The sequence below is a fragment of the Pseudorasbora parva genome, chromosome 8 (assembly GCF_024679245.1).
Source record: "Pseudorasbora parva isolate DD20220531a chromosome 8, ASM2467924v1, whole genome shotgun sequence".
NCBI lineage: Eukaryota > Metazoa > Chordata > Actinopteri > Cypriniformes > Gobionidae > Pseudorasbora > Pseudorasbora parva.
Genome location: NC_090179.1, coordinates 33045257 through 33065176, shown reverse-complemented (window position 1 = coordinate 33065176; position 19920 = coordinate 33045257). Strand labels below are relative to the sequence as shown.

Sequence of the window (19920 nt, the reverse complement as noted above, 5' to 3'; positions counted from 1 at the left end):
AGAAGAAAAAAAAAAAAACATCTTACTATGTTTGTTGTGTTGTTGCTTGTGTAATAGATATTATTATAACAAAATGCAGTGCACATTATTAGCTTTTTGAGTATATCTTGCATTTACATATGTCCTTTTTCAAAAAGATTGTGTGTTATTTTTGGAAAATCATTATGCCCATGGGAAATGGGTAAGGTGAACAATTTAAAGTACATCATTTAAACGCATTGCTCTCAGTGGGACTAAAACACTCATTGTCAGCAGTGTGCAGGCAGTATGAGGGGGCACGTTTGGCATCGGGAGATTCGGGGCAGTACTGTGTACTATTAAACGAAGGAGGAGGGCAAAGACAGAGAGTGAGTCGAGAGAAAATAGGCTGTGGTCACAATTAGGTCCGTTAACTGAGTCTGAAAGATTGTCAATCTCTAGTGGCCTTGAGAAATGAATGGACTGGTCTCGAGTGTCCAAAGACTTTTCTGCAATCAGTATTAAAGGATTTAGACATAGTATCTCATTCAGTGTGGTGGAAGAGTTGGTGAGTTGATATTCCTTTTGGCCAGATCTAATTTCTCTGGTCTTTGATCTAATCCATTGTCTAATCCGCCATTTTGTTGCACCTTTGTTACATTTGGTTGCACTTTAATGCAATAGAGAATGTTTTATCCCAACCTGCCCATTATCCAAATATTAAAAGGCTTCTTGAATGAAAAACTACTTGGCCGCTCTGTATTTATGGTGATTTTATGGGAAGGATACTGTACTGAATGTCATTGAACCATCATTTGAAAAATGGCTTTAATCCTCAATCATGCACAATGACAGCAAGATGCAGCTTTAGACCAATCGGGCTGTGTGAGACATATATTTTCACTGATGTGTTTAGGTACAGTCTATTATATTTGGATTCTGGACCATTGAAATGAGGAAATGGAAAAGAAGATTGCTTATGGGTGCCCGCGCTGAATTTCAAAGAGATTCACAAGAATTATAATGTTACACTGCGCAACTAGAAGCATATCCTCTTTGAAAAAGATGGTCAATTGTGAAAATGGGAATATGTAGAGTCTGTGTTTGTGCAAAAATACCACATTTGAAAAGGATAAGCCAACCATTACTATAGCTTATACTTACTGTTAGGGATGGGAACAAACTCTATTGGAAGGAACTCATCGTGCACAGTTTGTGCTTCAATGGTACGTGAAAAAATATGGATTTTGAGAAAAGGTGTGCTATTGCTCTTCAAAGAAATCAGCCTTTTGGTTCTTGACTGGTGAATGTTAAAATGTGAAAACTTGCATAGACTTACAATGAGAGGTATCTCGGGACCAGAATATCATAGGGTTTATTAACATGGCACGCAAATGCAATTCAGTTTTCAAATCTGTTTCGGTTTTCAAATCTGACTACGGACTCTTAATTTGCACATGATGAAATCTGATCTGTTTGTTCAGACTGTCGTCAATATATGGTGCACAAAATGGTTTGCTATAATGATGTGACAGGATACTAAGAGAGTCGGTGCCAGTGGAAAGAGTGGGCAAAGACTGTGTTGAACTCACGTATTACACTGTTCTTTTGCTACATGGTGAATGTCAAAGTTTTCTATCCACCTTATTTTTTGTTATAAGAGCGAGCATAGACATTTTTAACTTAATTGTGTGAGGCTTCTGGTTTCATTCTGGTATTTGTTATCATATGATCTTAAAGGGGTGGGTCCAAGCGATTTCACTTTTTTAACTTTAGTTAGTGTGTAATGTTGCTGCATAAACAGCATCTGCAAAGTTACAGCGCTGAAAGTTCAATGCAAATGGATATTTTCTTTTAAAGTTATGGTAGTTTATTGGTTACAAAAAACGGCCGGTTTGGACTACAACAAGCTTCTTCCCAGGTTGGTGACATCATAAAACTTTGCTAGCCACCGTAGATGTGACTTCTACCCGTAATGGTAAGGGGCCAGTGTTGGGGTGTTTACAAAATGGCACGTAAAACCATATGAAAGAACAATATCACTGTCTGCACAAAAACAAACAACAGGATAAAGGAGGCTATAATGGGGTCATTTTAAAATGTCAACACACAAGTTTCAAAACTCTTCTCCTGAGAACAAAGCCAGTTTTTTTTTTTTTTTTTAGATTCATGGCACACAGAAGAAAAAATTAAGTGGTCAATGAAAAATATAAAAATAAAGGCCACTTTATGTTTAAGAGAGAGAATTAATATGATGTGATTCAAGGCCAAATCTTGCAGAAAAAGTTGAAAACTTGCTAATTTAAGCTCATTAAATGTGCATTTATTGTATGGACAAAGCTAGAAAATAATGTAGCTAAGTGTTTAAAATGCATAGCATAGGCTAGTTCGGTTGAAACCTTGCCTTCTTTGGCTTGCTGTTGATGCAGTAAACTGAATTTATGAGGCAAGCTGACTATATAAATAAAAGCACTGAAATACATTTGTTTATCTCTTAATCAGTTTAGGGCCATTCACACAGGACGTTTTTTTGCGGTTAAAAATGCGGTATGCAGGTCTAGAGATGAGTTGTTTGTTTTTTGTTTTTACTTGAGTGCCGTGTTAATAAAGCCGTGTCATGCACGATACTATGTAAACGTATGGAAGAGATGTAAGCGCAGCAGTCAAACGGTCTAGGTAATGTTTACATTTTAAAAAAATCATGTTTGGCATTTAATTGCCCCTCTCCATGCATTTAAGGTTGCATTCATTGCTATATTAACATATAGGCTTCCATTCTGTTTTCTTTCCAAATTATCACTGGACAGTAGAAAAGTGAAAATGTTTATTTAAAGTGAAAGTAATGTGAATATCGACACTGGCCGAACCCCCCATTCCCCGATTCCCTCTCTCCTCGCACCAGGAGCTACGTCACTCAAATATATCTCTATGCCAACGGTGCCCTGGCAAGCACACACCATTGTACAGAGCACTTAAACAGTTCAAAACTTCACACACAGGCAAACACTACTTGGGTAACGCACAAAAGCGCGTTCCTTTAGTCTAGTAAAGTAGTGTAGTTACCGATATTTTTAGTGTAATGCTTTACTTTACTTAATTAAAAAAGTAATATTGTTACTGTTATCGGTTAATTTGTAACGCGTTACCCCCAACCCAACACTGTAAGGGGCGTGGCCATTTCCGGACAACCTGTGCTTGGCACTCACAAAAATACATGAAACTACGTTTGGCCATCTAACCAGTCTAAGACCATTGCGTTTTTCAGAGGGATGGGCTTCATAGAAGCAGAAAGCAAACGAGCTGTTCAAAGAACAGTGAAGACAGCGGTGTGGAATAAAGGTAAAATATAAATATATTTGCCTATATGAATTGGAAGACCCACATATTCACAGGAAAAAGGAGTTTGGTATTTTGAGTATGATTAAAAAAGTACTTGGCATGCTTTTAATCGCATACTGATGTGTTTTTAATTGAGTTTGCAAGCATCAGATCCAGTAATTGTAACTACTTTTCTGTTAAACCTGTCACAGATTTCCACCAGAAGCAAATTGCATTTGAACCCAAGTAAAATGTATTTACAAGATCAAAAAAGCAAAGATTTGACTCAAACAGACTAGACTCAAATATAGACAGAACTCTGCAACAGACGGGGGTTTATGAGGTGTGCACAGAAACAGAACTCTTTTCTATGCTATTATGCAGGGGAATACTTATAGACCAAAAGATGCATGGCAAACATGAAGGTTTAAATACAAAGAGACTGGTGACTAACAAGGAACGCCTTTGAACATTCAAACAATGAACCAATGACAAAACAGTACTGATGAACACATGACAGAAACAACCAATGACACATGAGGACAAGGGAATCACATGAAAAATGAGGTGGTTTTGGGATAGGGATGGTGGGCCAGGCCGGTGCAGGGGGACAGGACATGTACCCTTGCAAGGCAAAGACGGGCCTGGAAGCATGGGCAGAAAGGCACACCATCTGTGGCCCTATCAAGGTACCTGTCGTCCCCGAACTTGAGCGGAGTTATGAGTTATGGGATCATGGCCTGGAGGGAATCCTGAATGCTTATCAGGGGCTGGAGTCCCCTCGGGACGTTGGATGGAAAACTGAGTCCCCCTGGACTCTGGATGGGAAATTGAGTCCCCTCTGGACTCTGGACGTGAGACAAAGTCCCCTTTGGACTCGGGACAGCAGACGGGGTCCTATCTGGACTCTGAACATGGGCATGCATGCAGAAGACATTGCATTGCCTCAAGCCCCTTGACCGAGGTTAGGCAGGGAAACAACAGCTGGGTTTGTTTTTGGAGTTCTAGTATTCTGTAAGAGTATGGATCGACTGGATCCAAAAAAACAAGGAATAGACTTGAACAGACTTGAAGAGATTGGACTCAAGATTATCTTCAGTGCACATTATCTTCAGAATGACATGGACAGATTTTTTGCTTTACAGCGGTCGTGCTTGTAACAACAGTAATTATATTGTTGTTTCATACAAACTATCAGCCTTTTCACCAAGTGAAGTTGGCTGGGTCGATCAAGTTCACTCTGTTCTTCTGCACTGAACTCTTTAGCTCCCAGCATGCCACCAACTTAGTGGGGGCAACCTAAAGGCTCAAAGATGGATTGATATTCTGTTTTTTCAGGAGTGGTACAGTTGATCACTACAGAACCAACCTTCAATTTTTACTCACTACACCCCAGTAAATCAAAGAGCAGACTAGATAACCCTTATTCATTGCTTTTTGCCCTCATGACCAATCCTTTGTGTGAGGTAACTCCTACATAAGGGCTATATCTGAGAACAGCCTGCGAAACAGAGCGCCAGGGCCTGGATATGCAGGGAGGTGTGTACGTGTGTGTGATTCACATACAGAACACACTGAGATTCTGTGGGGGTGTGTGATTCTGGGCTAAATCCTAAATCCACCCCGCCTAGATTACTAGATACCTCTCTTCTGCATGTATCCAAGTGAAGACACAGGAAGTCTGCGTTATACCGACACCCACCACTCCTCTGAATTATATATCAGTGGCTTATCCATAATAATGCCCACTGTGCCCTGTGTGCAGACTGTGTGAAAGAGTGGCTAAGCCTGATGGATTGCTATTATTTTGCCGGCAGTATGAAATTATTTTATACATTATTGTCATATGAATTTTTGTTTTTTACTTTTTTAAGAGCATTTTTTGTCATTTTTCTGTCATGGTGGTGGTACTAAAGGGTAGGATGAAAGACATTTTGAGCTACTTTTTTATGCCACACAATTGAATATATATATGACATAGACATATGATTTTAACATGCTTATTTGTTTGTTATAATTAAATTTCCTATAGGTTATGAGAACATTTAGACAGATTTAGTTTAGCATCTTACATATCAAAATGTAAAAAGTAAAAATTTATCTATTTTAAGTATTTAATTATTTTTTATGGATTATATTACTGTGTTTTGTTATATGGGCATACTTGGAAATAAAAGATATGAGAATACATGCCTTGATTATTTTAAATGATTACATATATGATTCATTACCCAAATTATTTTTCTATTTTACCGTAATACAATTTTTGATTTTAGATGGTTTATTAAAAGGCTGAAACATATTTATATATAAAAATATAATATTATATGTATATTATAATATATAATAATATAATATTATATATATATATATATATATATATATATATATATATATATCACCCAGCTCCAGTGTTGTTATCATCAACTAAGACTAAATTAAAATTAACTGTTAAATTTAAGTTAAAGCAACGTACACATAAATACTTACAAAAATATCAAAATATTAACAAATATTATAATAATATATAAATAATAATAAGGTAACACTTGGCCCTGCCCTAAACATGAATGATAAAATCACGTTTACACTCTAAAATATTCTGAGTAAAAAACAACCCAATGTTGGGTCAAATATGGACTAACCCAGCAGTTGGGTTGTTTTAACCCAGCGATTGGGTTGCCTTAAACAAATATTTAACCCAACCGCAGGATTAAAACAACCTAATCGCTGGGTTAAAATAACCCAATTGCTGGGTTAGTCCATATTTGACCCAACATTCGGTTAAAACAACCCAGCATTTTTTAAAGTCTAGTAACCAAAAGATGGTTGGTTTGAATCCTGCATGGGACAATAGCCCATAAGCCACCACCATTGTGCCCTTGACTGTGGTGCTTAACCTCCCCTCCAGGGGAATTGTTGCTGTAATAAGTGAGCTAGTTTGGATAAAAGCATCCTTGCAGCTGGTGTGGTTGACCAAGAGTTTGCGGATCCATTTTAGCCCGAGGCCATTAGGAGAAAAGTGCAGCTATGATGAGTTGCCACCACTGAAAAATCGATAAGCACCATATGTCTCCCTTATCGTGCACTATTAATGCGATCACAGTGTATGATTCATCATGCTAGAGCAGGATAAATTAGAATGTATGTCTATTGCCCCACTGTAACATGATGTAAAGACCCTGCGTATGGGAAAACAGCACCTGCAGAATGTATTCATTTTGCACTTCATAATGAGAGATCAAACTACCCTTTATTGCGAAATGTAACCTCACAGATCCTGAATAATTTATAGTCTATTGTGTGGTGCGCTATATGTATCTTTACCAGATGTGTTTGGGAATGTAGATGAATTGCAGCTGAAATCCGACTCTATGTATCTGAGACCAGCATTTTACGGTATACGTATTGATGGCAAAATTTGTCTGAGCTGCGGCAGTATTAACTGCTCTTTCTGTGGGTATCTCAGATGCTTCTGGCGCATGATTCCTGACATTCATTAGAGATGTTCAACTCAAATTGCAAAAGGTCAAATTGCAGAGTGGGCTCTTAATTGGCCTGCGGCAATCAAAATGTTGTTATGTTCTAAATTACTGCATTAATGGACTCGTTAAATCGCTCATTAGATAAGAAGATTCAAAAGCGAGCAAAATGCAGAGGAACAACATGAGGTGCTGAGACAGGCGTCTGGTTATGTTTAAGCCTACAAAGGTCTGCAAGGTTATAACAGTAAATTGTCTTTTCCTTACTCTTTTGAAAGGGTTTATGTAATGCTGCTCTCTGATGGGTATTTTCAGGTTTTACTTGTATCAGCACATTCTGCATTGTCAATTCCAGCTGGTCCCCTGTGTACTATTGAGGCCATCGTGATTTATATTAGCATTCATCGCTGTGGGACAATAAATGCGAGAAATCAGACTGTGATAATTTACTATATCTGTGTGGGGCAAAATCCTATTCAGGAATAGATGAAAAAGTCCAACACGCATTCAACTCGCAGAATTATCGAGGACAACAAGGACACGTCCAGGATATAAACTCTCTCCACGCCAGAATTTTTGAAAAAAGTTGCTAGCACCAGCATTTCTGATCATTTTCACAAAAGTTTCAATGTTTAATGCGGAGTTAAAAAACATACTTTTTCATCAACACTTGAATGTGAGCAAGTTTCATAAAAAGCAACATTTTGAGCAAAAACCTGAGAAAATCTATTTTTTTGTTCAAAGACTATGTCTGGATCGGATTTAGAATGATGATCAAAACAATTGCACAGTCCTATAGTTCAACATGCGTTGAATTACAACAGAGTTTTGATTAATTTGCTGTTTAATGTTGATTTTTGAGATATTTTACATATGTTTCTTTTTTGCCTGTGTTTTGATCAGGAGACTCAGTATCTTCTTCAGAAGATGTGTAATAGCGCCCCCAATCATACAGTGAAAACACAGAAAGCTGGAAAATTCTGTAAATGTTTCTGTTAAATGCATGGACAAAACTGGGTAAAGAGGTATATAAAAGTACAAAACGTGAGATCTCAGAGATAATCTCTTGACTATTAGATATGTTTCAGGCACAGATTATACGATTATTTAGAGCAAACGGCAATGTGATGGGTTGGATTCCTATGGGATGTATGAACTGATTCATACGTTGTATACTTATATAATGCATTGTATGAATGCATTGAGATAAAAGTGTGTGACAAATGCACAGATGTAAATGTAAACAGAAATGACCGTGGCCTAATGGTCAGCGCAAATGCACCACAAATATAGTTTTAGCGCTTAATGTGTGGGAAATATAGGTTCAAATTTGGCTTGCAACCTTTCCCAATCTCAGCCCCTTTTCTTTTCCACTTCAGTTCTGGTCATCTCTCCACTTTTAACAGGACCGAAACAGCACTGCTCCATTCTCAAGGAAATCAAAATTGAGAATTTGCTTAAGGGCTGCGTTCTATATAACACTTATAGGCTGTACTATATAGATGTTTAAATGTTTTAAAAAGTTATTCTGTTTTTCATTTTGTCTAAGCCACACTTCTGACTCCAAACCTTCTAGACAGAAGACAAGTGAAACAAGTCATCACCATCTAACATTTCCACACTTAGTTAAATGTCATTTTTAAAGCTCAACACCTCACATAGAGCCAAATGGGCCTCTAATGGGCTCCTATCATTATAGCATTACCAGTCAATAAATGAAATGTTAAGTGCTGTGTGACATTTCAGAAAGTCTCTATTTGTAGCTTAGCATTAAGGGTGTTGTAAGGCAGAGATAAGGGATGGTTTCTACTGTGACTGTCTTAAGTTCATTTGGGTCTTACATCTAGGTTGTTGATGAATGTGAAGACGGACAAAGGTTGATTGAGTTTAACAGTATGCTTGGTTATTAACTAATGACCATTTAGGTTAATGTTCACAAAGCGAAAGATCAGTGGTAAAACACCTTGTGTAGTGAACTCATGATCATCAGGTCTAATTCAACTTCAATGACCTACAATGTTTGTTGGAATACTTTAAATAGAGTTCCTCCTTACAACAGTCAATCCTATCTGATGAAACAAACTCTGCATGTTTGCATATTCTGTTTGCCGTTGCATTTCTGGATAAGCTGTGGATATTGTACGTTCTAAGTCTCAATTTTACATGCTCTCAGTGTAATACAGCTCACATGAAAGCATTGTGTTCTTCGACTGACCCAAAAATGTCTTGTCTTGTGTTTTGATATAGCAACAAGCTTGATGAACAAAGGCTAACTTTTTGTGATGCAGCAGAAGAAACTAAACCTTAGAGATTTGTCAGAGAGAATTAGGTTCTAGTTTAGCTCTTTTATGTGCACAATTGCGCAGTAACTATTCCCTATTGTTAGCTGAGAATGTCAAATTTGACCTTATATGACTTGGTGTAAAAAAAGTCACAATCCCACAAGTGTTTAAATGTCATCATGTCAGTTGTTACCCAGTTTGTCCCTTGCACCTGGTTCATAAGAACTGTTTGAACCTCTGATCATTGGCCACCTGCAGTGGAGCACTTTCTTGGCCCCCAAGAGATGCTGTGAAGTAGCTTCCTATCTACGATAGAAGTACAGGCTCACGTCCCTGCTATAATCACAGCCTGTCCAGATAGTGACCAATCACAGCTGGCCGTTGGAGCAGTCTAATTGCAGAGAGTGGGACTTCTGGCTTCTCTAAATGTGTCAATGCCAGGATCAACGCTGCCAGCTGCGGGACAGTCACAGCCGCGGGGCCTGTCGCTCATGACGTCCTTTTGCGTCTCCTCATCAGATAGAGTGGTCTGATTATGTCAGAGTAGAAGCTCGGCTCCAAAGTTGGATGTTAAATCTGGTTTCAGAGCCTTTTGCGAAAAAGTGCTGGGAGTCTCTCAAAGTGCACTGCCAAATGATTGTTCACAAGAAAGGTGCGAAGACATTTTGTTGGCAGTTGTTTTCCTTCCAAGAGCAACAACACCAAATATATATAAACACAATATTATCCAACCGCACACACATTCACATGCACTTATGACCTTAAAAATAACATTCACAATCTGTTCCATTATCCACTGCGTTTTCTTCGATTCGACTGTAATTCTTCTCGCCAAGTTTTAATTTGTAAGCCATAAAGAGTCTTAAATAAAAGCACCATTCAAAGATGCTAAACAGGGGTTCGAACCATCGGGCAGTTGTCAGACTGCTCCGGCCCAAGGGAATGATGTGATGTCTGTCAGATCATCTACAAGTCAGCCTTGCAGAGTTCCCTTCTTCCCCGAAAAAGATTGAGAAGGGCGCAAGGTCGAATCAAAGGATTTCTACTGCTCTCTAAGTGGAATAAACTGCATTGAATAAGTCAGAAGGATGTTGGAAACCAACCATTTCATCATGTCGACTTATTTAAGCTCTGGGAAAAAGAGCTTTGTCAGACGTTGGCATTTCACGGAGGTTGTGACAGATTGGAGCTAACTCTGGGCATCTGGCAGGCTTTCGATTCTTTTTTTGGAAATGTGGATGCGGAGTTTTGCCAGCCCCTGTTGGCCTGCGTTGAATTGATAACAGTTGTCTGTAGGGTTATTCAAACCTTTGTATACTTGTTTCTGTCAATGGATTCAGGATAATGTTTTGCGCTTGACACCATTGTGTCAGAATAAGACGTAGCACAAAATGTAAGTGTAAGTGAAATGAACCAGCGCATCACAAGATTGTAGTATCGAGCTCTCTTTGGGAGTTGTATTCACCTCTTCATTTGACCCTGGTGCAGAGACAGATTTGACCACTGAAGGAAGTCAATTTCAGACTCTGTGTGGGTGAATCTTTTTTCTTCCTCTCAATGTCTTTCTTCTCTTCGCTGTCATTCTTTTCAACAACCATATCCCTATATGTTATTATTGTATGACTTAAATGAAAACTGCCAAGCGTTTTAGAGTCAAGGCACTGTACCATCAACCCTCGGCTGTGGTAAACAGCAACTGTTCCTCGCCTTGGCAGCTTATCATCACCTTTGTGATGTTTTGCGTATGAGTGTGTATGTGTTTGTCTTTTCTGTAAACAACAAGAGAGCGTACTCTTTTCTTCCATTCCTCCCTCTGTGTCTGAGGAAGATAGAGGGATATGGGCCGGTGAAAATGTGTCATCTGTTCCTAAGCTTTGATGGTCCTTTTCTCGCTGGGTTTCGTTGGACTCTATCAGCAGGCCCATGTGTAGCGCGGGCCCAGACCTGATCACCTTTCCTCCCTTTATCCAATTCCGCTGTGTCTCCGTGCCAACCCATTCCTCATTCCCCCCTGGCAATTGCCATCTCCACAAACCCTCTATTCATTCTCTATTCATAACTCAGCACACATTCAGAAGGAATATTTAAACAGTCTTGACACATCCTCTAGAAAGATGCTGTCTTGTAGCGTCAGATCTTATTGTTTGGAGACGCATTGCTTTTTTAACATTAACGTACGTTTAAAGGGTTTCAAAAGACGACACAATTGTCTCTACTGACATGTAAGTAAAACATTTTTTTTTACATTTGACATGTCATTGTGTGCATGTAAGAATGTTCCCAATAGGACTGTGAAACAAAACCATGTTTTTGTTGAAACAAAACAGGACACCTTATACAATTCATAGCATGATGTCTGTGTTAAGGTGTCCATGAAACAGAAGTTGCAACTGACTACTGTATTATGACATGTTTCCAGCTTGTTGAACAAGGGCCAGATTTATTAACAACTTGAGCCAGCGTACACCCACTTTTGGCATTAAAAAAAATTATGTCAGGATTTACTGAAGGCACGCAGTGAAAAATTAGCGCTAAAAAGTTGTGGACAAAGTTATTTTTGAGGCTGAATTTATTGCATATGCATTTGTAGGAGTTTCCCTTTCAGAAGCAAAATTTATGGGAGGAAAATCATGCAAGGTGATTTCACCTTAAAGCTGCACTGTGTGATATTTTCCCCCATCTAGTGGTGAAAAGGTTTATGACCATCCAGTGAATAATAGTTTCTGTTCCTCTCAATTTCGATTTCGTTTCAACTCCTACGGTGGCCGATTTAGTCATGGCTTCCAGTTCGACCTCTTCGGTGAGTGTTGCTTCAACTCAAGTGATGAGGTAATTTTTGAAAACTATTATAATTTGCAGTTATTTAATTTACCAAATGATCTATGATCAAATTAATCTATGAAAAATGAATAATAGTTTAACGTTTTCGTTATTTTTAACCAGTTCATTGCTAACATCAGCTATCAGGTTCCCAGACGAATGCAAGCTAATCTTAGTAAAGTATCTTTTATCAGTGCTATCGTTATTCTGTTGTACAACACCACTAGCGTAAGGCAAACAAATTATAATGCAATTAAAATATTAATCTCATGTTATCCGTCATAGAACACGGATTTATGTTATAAGGTAAACAATACTTTTTCATCATTGACGCGAGGAAAACTATCCTAGACGTTGTTCTAGTGTAATGCACAGCACACCATGATATAATTAGCCAGGCAACAATAAAACTTCCAATATACACAAATAGGCTGAATTAATATTACCTGTCGAGAAGAAAGCAGGCAACGTCGGCGTTCTTTTTAAAATCGTTGCTCCTCATGAGCTCTTTCCATCTTGGAAAGGCCACTCCAATATTTACTTTTGTCTTGTTGATTTGCCTGTTGCATTGCCGTCTTAATTCTCTTTTCCGCTTCCTTGGCGACTCTGATACATATCCCGCAATATTACTAGGTCCCCGACCCGGGTCGAATTCGGTAATCAATTCCCGGACGTGATCCCCCTCTTCACATTCGACACAGTGCCATCGAGTGTAAAAACGCGAAAAGCGAAGCTTGAATTTACGGGTATGTCCCTCTTTGGCAAATGTACTTTCAAGATGGAGGAGCAACATGGCGACCGCCATCCGAACCCTCAACACGTATGTATTTTCAATGGTATATTATAAAATTACGAGAATGCATTATTACTTGAAAGAAGTAAATATACATTAATGAGCACATATATTTTTGAAAGAAATAAGTGATTTTAGCTAAGAATAAACTAAAAAAGTTACACAGTGTAGCTTTAATATTCCGATATTACCTTATTTAAAAAATGTTATTGAAAGTTAGACACTGGTAAAATGTACCAATGATCACATTTAAAACACTTTTGGCCTCATAAAACATACCCTGTAGCCCATATGAATTATATAACAATTAGGCTATCGATCTCATAGTGAAAACCTTGTAGCCTACCAACATTTAATTAACAGTGGAAGTGAAATCTTGGTACCGTCTTATGCGTACAGGTGAAGGTCATGACTGTCACGCATGTCTTAGACAGTAAGCTTTTACCTAGTGTTTACTGTCTTTTTGCACTCACAATCTTCTAATATTACGCTCTGACACAACATATTTCTTGTCACACTCATTTTACTTGTTTGCGCTAGTCAATTTACTGTTTTTCGCGCCCAAATCTACAGCCCAAAAATAATGTCTTAAAATGGATGCTAATTTGTGCTGCTCTCGGTAGAATATGTTGGTCATTATGGAAATTATCAAGTTGCATCGTTAGTGGAGCATGTGCAGAACCTTCCACTGGCACTTTTGTGGAATTGTGCTCTCATGCTAATTTGCCCTGTTTAGTAAATTTGGACCTAAATGTATGAAAAAATGTTGTTCACAATAAGCAGTAACATGCATTAACTAAAATTAGTGACTTTTGATTTCATGCTGACTTTAAAGCCAAAAGGCAGATGAGGTGAAGCAAAGTGTACAAGCTGTTAAATGAAAATTCTCAGTCTCTCTCTTTTTTTTTAAACGACATAATGCAAGTGGATTGTGCATTTCAGACAGTGTGGGGTGATGAATAAGGTGACCTTTCTGTTCAACAGTCTCTCAGCTGCCGAAAGCTCTTCTTGGAAATTGCGAACATAATGGACGAATGGCTTGCTTGTGGCAGAGAGGTAGAAAAGGTTGAAACTCCAGTTAGAGACAACAAACAGCTTCAGTGTGAAAGTGACCGTCAATTGCAGGGGATATTCAGGACAGTGGGTCAAAAATGTTTGTGTCACTATTCTGTGTACAAACGAATCTTGTGAATAATTCATAATGTCATGAATTAGTAAGTGAACCTAATTCTTAAGCTTTACTGACAAGATATTTTGAGCTTGAAAACTGTGGTTCACTAATAAAAAGTACGGATGAGAGCTGAACTTAGTCCCGCCCAGAACATTTGAGGTCAGGAAGTTCAGTCTGGAATTGATTCGTTGTGGACCGACTATGCTCGAACCAGAGCTGTTTGGACCAATCCATTGGCGGGCTTTATACGATGATGGACCGATGATCAACAGTAACGTAATCATCTACATCACCAAAGAGCACTCGGGTTGAATTTTTTTACTAAATGAAGAACTTGTATGTATATGCATTCACCTTTACTATTTCTTTTCAAAAATGATGATTGTGTTGGTAAGTACTCCTTGTATCCTTAAATTATTTTCACAACACTGGCAAAGATATTGTAAACTCATCTTCTTCTTCTACTTCTTGCTTGCAGTTGAGTTCTGTTGACAACTATGCATCCCTCAACATACGTCACTTACTCCATTGCTCTGATTGGTTGTAGGTCTATCCAATTGAGTGCAGAGGCATATTCTTCCCTGGTTAGTTTGAAACATGCCCCATAATCACAATCCAATTGAGCAGTATCAGACTCAAATCTGATTATGAGGACATCAGGCTAAAAAGTACCATTGTACTACTATACAGTATTTTGGACATGTTCCATGGTATTAATAATACTAATAATAATTTATCACACATAAATGATTCCAAAAAGTTGGGACACTGTACAAATGGTGAATCAAAAGAAGTGCAATAATTTAAAAAATCTCATAAACTTATATTTTATTCACAATAGAATATAGATAACATATCAAATGTTGAAAGTGAGACATTTTGAAATGTCATGCCACATATTGGCTCATTTTGGATTTCATGAGAGCTACACATTCCAAAAACAGGTAGCAATAAGAGGCCGGAAAAGTTAAATGTACATATAAGGAACAGCTGGAGGACCAATTTGCAACTTATTAGGTCAATTGGCAACATGTTTGGGTATAAAAAGAGCCTCTCCGAGTGGCGTGTCTCTCAGAAGTGAGTATGAGTAAGTGAGAAGAAAAATAGTGGAGCAGTATCAGAAAGGAGTCTCTCCGGGAAAAACTGCAAAGAGTTTGAAGTTATCATCATGTGCATAATAATGTGCATCATGTGCGTAAAGTGCATAATATCATCCAAAGATTCAGAGAATCTGGAACAATCTTTGTACGTAAGGGTCAAGGCCGGAAAACCATACTGGATGCCCGTGATGTTCGGGCCCTTAGACAGCACTGCATCACATACACATACTAAAACTCTATAGGTCAAAAAAGAAGCCATATCTAAACAAGACCCAGAAGCGCTGGCATTTTTTCTGGGCCAAAACTCATTTGTTATGAATTATTGCATTCATCCATGAGTGTGTGTGGCAAGGGCAGCTTACACACCATCAATGCTGAAAGGTATATCCAAGTTCTAGAACAACATATGGTCCCATCCAGACATTGTCTCTTTCAGGGAAGACCTTGCATTTTCCAACATGACAATGCATCAATTACAACATCATGGCTACATAGCAGAAGGATCTGAGGAACTGAAATGGCCAGCCTTCAGTCCAGATCTTTAACCCATAGAAAACATTGGCGCATCATAAAGAGTAAGATGTGATAAAGAAGACCTAAGACAGTTAAGCAACTAGAGGCCTGTATTAGACAAAAATGGTACAACATTCCTTTTACTAAACTTGAGCAACTTGTCTCTTCAGTCCCCAGACATTTGCAGACTGTTAATAAAAAGAAGAGGGGATGCCACGCAGTGGTAAACATGGCCCTGTCCCAACTTTTTTGACATGGGCAGATGCCATGAAATTTAAACTATTTTTCCCTTAAAATTATACATTTTCTCAACATTTGATATGTCATGTTGTATTCTGAATAAAATAATGAAATTTGAAATGCCATTGCATTCTGTTTTTATTCACAATTTGTACAGTGTCCCAACTTTTTTGGAATCAGGTTTTTATTTAGTGCTTTTCTCAAATGGCATGTACTTGATAGAAACCAATGGACAGATTCAGATTAGGGCTGCACGATATAGTGAAATAATCAAAATATCGCAAATGTGCATATCGCCTATATCCTATGCATATATCGAAATGATTTTAATGGGCTGCTTCAAAAGTTGACGCATATAACAGAGAATAGACTGTGTATGTGACTCTTACTTATGTGTGACTTCCTTGACGTTAAAATAGTGTAACGTGAGGGTTTGATATGTGATGGTGGATCACTCCTTATGAGAATAAACAGCAGAATGGAGACGTATGAATTTCTCAAGTGGTGCTTTACTGAACGCTACCCACAACAACAACACTTCCCCGTCCGGACCTCCCTCACATGACTGAACTAACCAATCAGAGCGAACTTAGAGTGAGGTATGTGAAAGAATCTGAAAGGCAAAATATCCTGACTGCGTTAAATATTTACACCTAAACAAACTTGTAAATAATTAACTGATTAAATATTGTGAATACATTTCTAGTAACTTAACTAAAATATACATTATATTAAATTCTGAGCATTACAACTTTACATATAAACTCCACTTCTAAACCTTACAATAGTTTAAGCACAATAAGCAGTGGAAAACAACTACTTGCTGTCTCGCACTGTCTGACACACACCTTAGACACACAAGCCGCCCCTCGGACATTGTGCAGTCCTTTATTCAGTTGTCTTTCACAGTTTATTGTACCTGAAAGGTCAAATACACACAGTTATGTTAAAATGCCTTGGCAAGAACACAGTAAGTAAACACAGTCGGTGTCTTGGGTGAACATAAACAGTTGGGAAAGAAATCAGAATAGGCTCCATGCAGTCTTTAAGTGACAGCAGCCTAATAAAGTAAACCTGCAGCTGTCAGTCAAACAAAAGAAAAAGAGAAAATCACTCTTGCTCTTGTCTGAATAACTTTGTAGCTTTATTATGAATCAGTGTAAATTTAATTAATGTGAAGACTATGCAGTGTTTTGGTTTTACATTTTATTTATTTAGTTTCTGTATTGTTTCTTACTTGAATGCTACTGTTATATCTAATGTAGGCCTACCTGAAAGAATTAAAGCACTGTTTATTTCATTTGTATCTTTGTTTTATTACATTTGTCCTTGATTCTAATAACAAAGATAAGTTAAAATAATATAACAAATCATCCACCACTAGGTTCAGGTGTTTTTGTTTACCTAGATGTTCTTGATATTAAGTTTTAGGTTGATATAACTATATATTACTGTAATACAGTTCGTAGATGGGAAGGAAGGAGGCGGGAACCGGCGAACATTTAACAACTTTTATTAAACAAACAAAACGAAAGTAAACCGCGGGCAGCCCCTCACGGACGACTACCCGCAAATAAACGTAAACAAAACATAACATAAAGTCCAGGCCTGGTCCTCTCTCGTCTTCCGCAGCCCTTGCTCCTCCTTTTATGCTCCCGTCACATGGCCGCGAGACGAGACCGGTGTGTCATGCAGCTGGCACTTGTTAACACTCATCACCGGCCCGCTCTCGCGGTCCCTCGCCACGCTGCTTGCCACACCACAATTACCAAGTTGAGCAAAGAATTGTTGGTATTTAAATATTGGCAACAGTTTTGTTGATCACATTATTTAACAAGGTATTGCATATCGCATTTTTCTTCAATATCGAGCAGCACTAATTGCTAAGAAAACTTATTATGTTATTTTCAAATGAGTAGAGTATTCTTTCATAATTTATCATATTTTCATTTGAGCTGTTATTTTTGTATGCCAACCCTGAATATTTTTAATAGGACAAAAAATAAAATTGAGTATTTTGTGCCCTGGATGCTTCACGCGACCAATCAAAATACTAAGGTTGAAACCAACTTTACCATGGTACCACTAAAACACCTTTTTACGACAATGTAACAATTGAATGTTGCTCCAAAAGTATTTTTTTTTTTTTACCTTATTGATTAGTTTTTGTTTTTATATCTTAGCATTAAGGGACAACCGGATTGAACTGGTTCGAGCCTCGTGGAAGGAGCTGACCATCAGCATCAGTGATGTTTCTCTGTCAGATGAAGGACAGTATACATGCTCGCTCTTCACCATGCCTGTCAAGACTTCCAAGGCTTTCCTGACTGTGTTAGGTAAGACTTCTCATAGATCAATCTCCCTCTCATCCTCATCTATCTGTGCTTTTAAGGTCAACTCACTCATCACTGATCTATGGTCAGTGTGTTCTCTTCTTTCACATGATCTTGTTTTCTTTTAGCTCTTTGGTGACACAGAGAGTAAAGTAAATGAGAAAAATTCACACCGGCTAAGTCATTAGATGTGTCACTGCTTTGGTTTATAATCAGCTTGTGAACTTCTCACTCTGTTCAAACTAAACATATTTTTTTACAGACAATAAGTTGTTTTTTTTGGTTCATCCAACAGTGGTGAGACTACTTTTATGTGGAAATACCATTTTTACACTGCATATTGTTTAAAAGTAACTTTACAGTCAATTGTTTTTTTGTTTTTTTTGTTTTTTTTTGTTTTTTTTGTTCATCCAAAGCGGTGGGACTACTTTTATCTTATGTTTCAATACTACTTTTACAGGCAGTTTTGTTTTGTTTTGTTTTGTTTTTGTTTTGTTTTTTTCATCCAGCACTGGTGGGACTACTTTTATGCTTAAATACCATTTTTACATTGCATATTATTTAAAAGTAACTTTACAGTCAATAGTTGTTTTGTTTTTTGTTTGTTTGTTTTTTGTTGTTCATCCAACAGCGGTGAGACTACTTTTATCTTATGTTTCAAAACCACTTTTATAGGCAATAGTTTTTTTTTTTTTTTTTTTTTTTTTTTTTTTTCACCCAACAAGGGTGTGACTACTTTTATGTTTAAATGCCATTTTTTACATTGCACATTGTTTAAAAGTAACTTTACAGGCAATTTTTTTTTTGTGTGTTTTGTTTTTTTGTTTGTTTGTTTTTTTCATCCAGCAGTGGTAAGAATACTTTTATCTTATGTTTCATTACCACTTTTACTGGCAATTATTTAGTTTTCATCCAATAGTGGTGGGGCTACTTTTACAGGTTGATACATTTCTTTAGCATCTTTCCATATATGATATATAACATTACAAAGACAATGTTAATAAGAAATGTTGTCACAGTTCCATGTTAAAATGGACATCCAGTCATTCGGCTAGGTGTTCATTTTAACATCTATTGTTGTGCAGTACTGTAATAATACTTTTTTTGTTTTTTGTTTTTGGTCTAAATCTATTCCTTGGTAATCAGAAGCAGTGAACCCAGAACATTCATTTAACCCCCAAAGATGATTGTGACATTGAACAGTTGTCTGTATAGTTTGGTTTGATGTAGTAAAGATTAAAATCTCTTTCATTCAAATGCTCTCTGTTCCAATAAAATCACAAAATACTATGAAGCATAATATAAAATTGATATACATCTACTGACAAACATATATGTAAACTGAATTTTTTTTTTTTTAAATAATAAAAAAGAATGTCAGTCAACCAACATTTGGCAAGAAATATTCCTCTGAACTACATCCGTTTGTGTTCAATGGGGGGCTGAAATCCTAGAATCACCCATGTTTCCATCAGTGCTGTCTATAATCCTCCTCCTCTGTTTGTATATCAGGTGTTCCAGCAAAACCAGAAATCACAGGCCTCTCGAGACCTGCCCAGGAGGGGGAGGACGTCACACTGACATGCACCACATCTGGCAGCAAACCGGCTGCTGACATCCGATGGTTTAGAAACGACAAGGAGGTGCAAGGTAAACAAATCCCCCCGGATAGCCTAGAGCTCACTGTGTGCAGTGAACAGTTGCACATGTTGTCAGAGTGCAAGTGTTACATACTGTGTAATGTGCATCTTTACACTTTATGAATTGTGCAGCCCTTTACAAAGCATATCACTCAGTGGGTATAGCGTAGTATTGTATAATCCTGGGCCTTGAAGGTGAAGTGTGTCATTTTGCAGTGTTAAAATATTTACTGCCTTCCCAGTTTAATGTGCATAGACTGAACCAGATTT

General features: G+C 37.7%; 1 protein-coding gene across 6 annotated transcripts in view; it reads left to right on the top strand.

Moving 5' to 3' along the window:
• cadm2b (cell adhesion molecule 2b) overlaps window positions 1–19920 on the top strand; it is a 263536-nt gene that overhangs the window by 204963 nt on the left and 38653 nt on the right. For all 6 annotated transcript variants that reach the window (XM_067450978.1, XM_067450974.1, XM_067450979.1 and 3 more), the window contains exons 4-5: window positions 17861–18013; window positions 19523–19660. In XM_067450978.1, the coding sequence (XP_067307079.1) occupies window positions 17861–18013; window positions 19523–19660 (291 nt within the window). The remainder of the gene's footprint in view (window positions 1–17860; window positions 18014–19522; window positions 19661–19920) is intronic.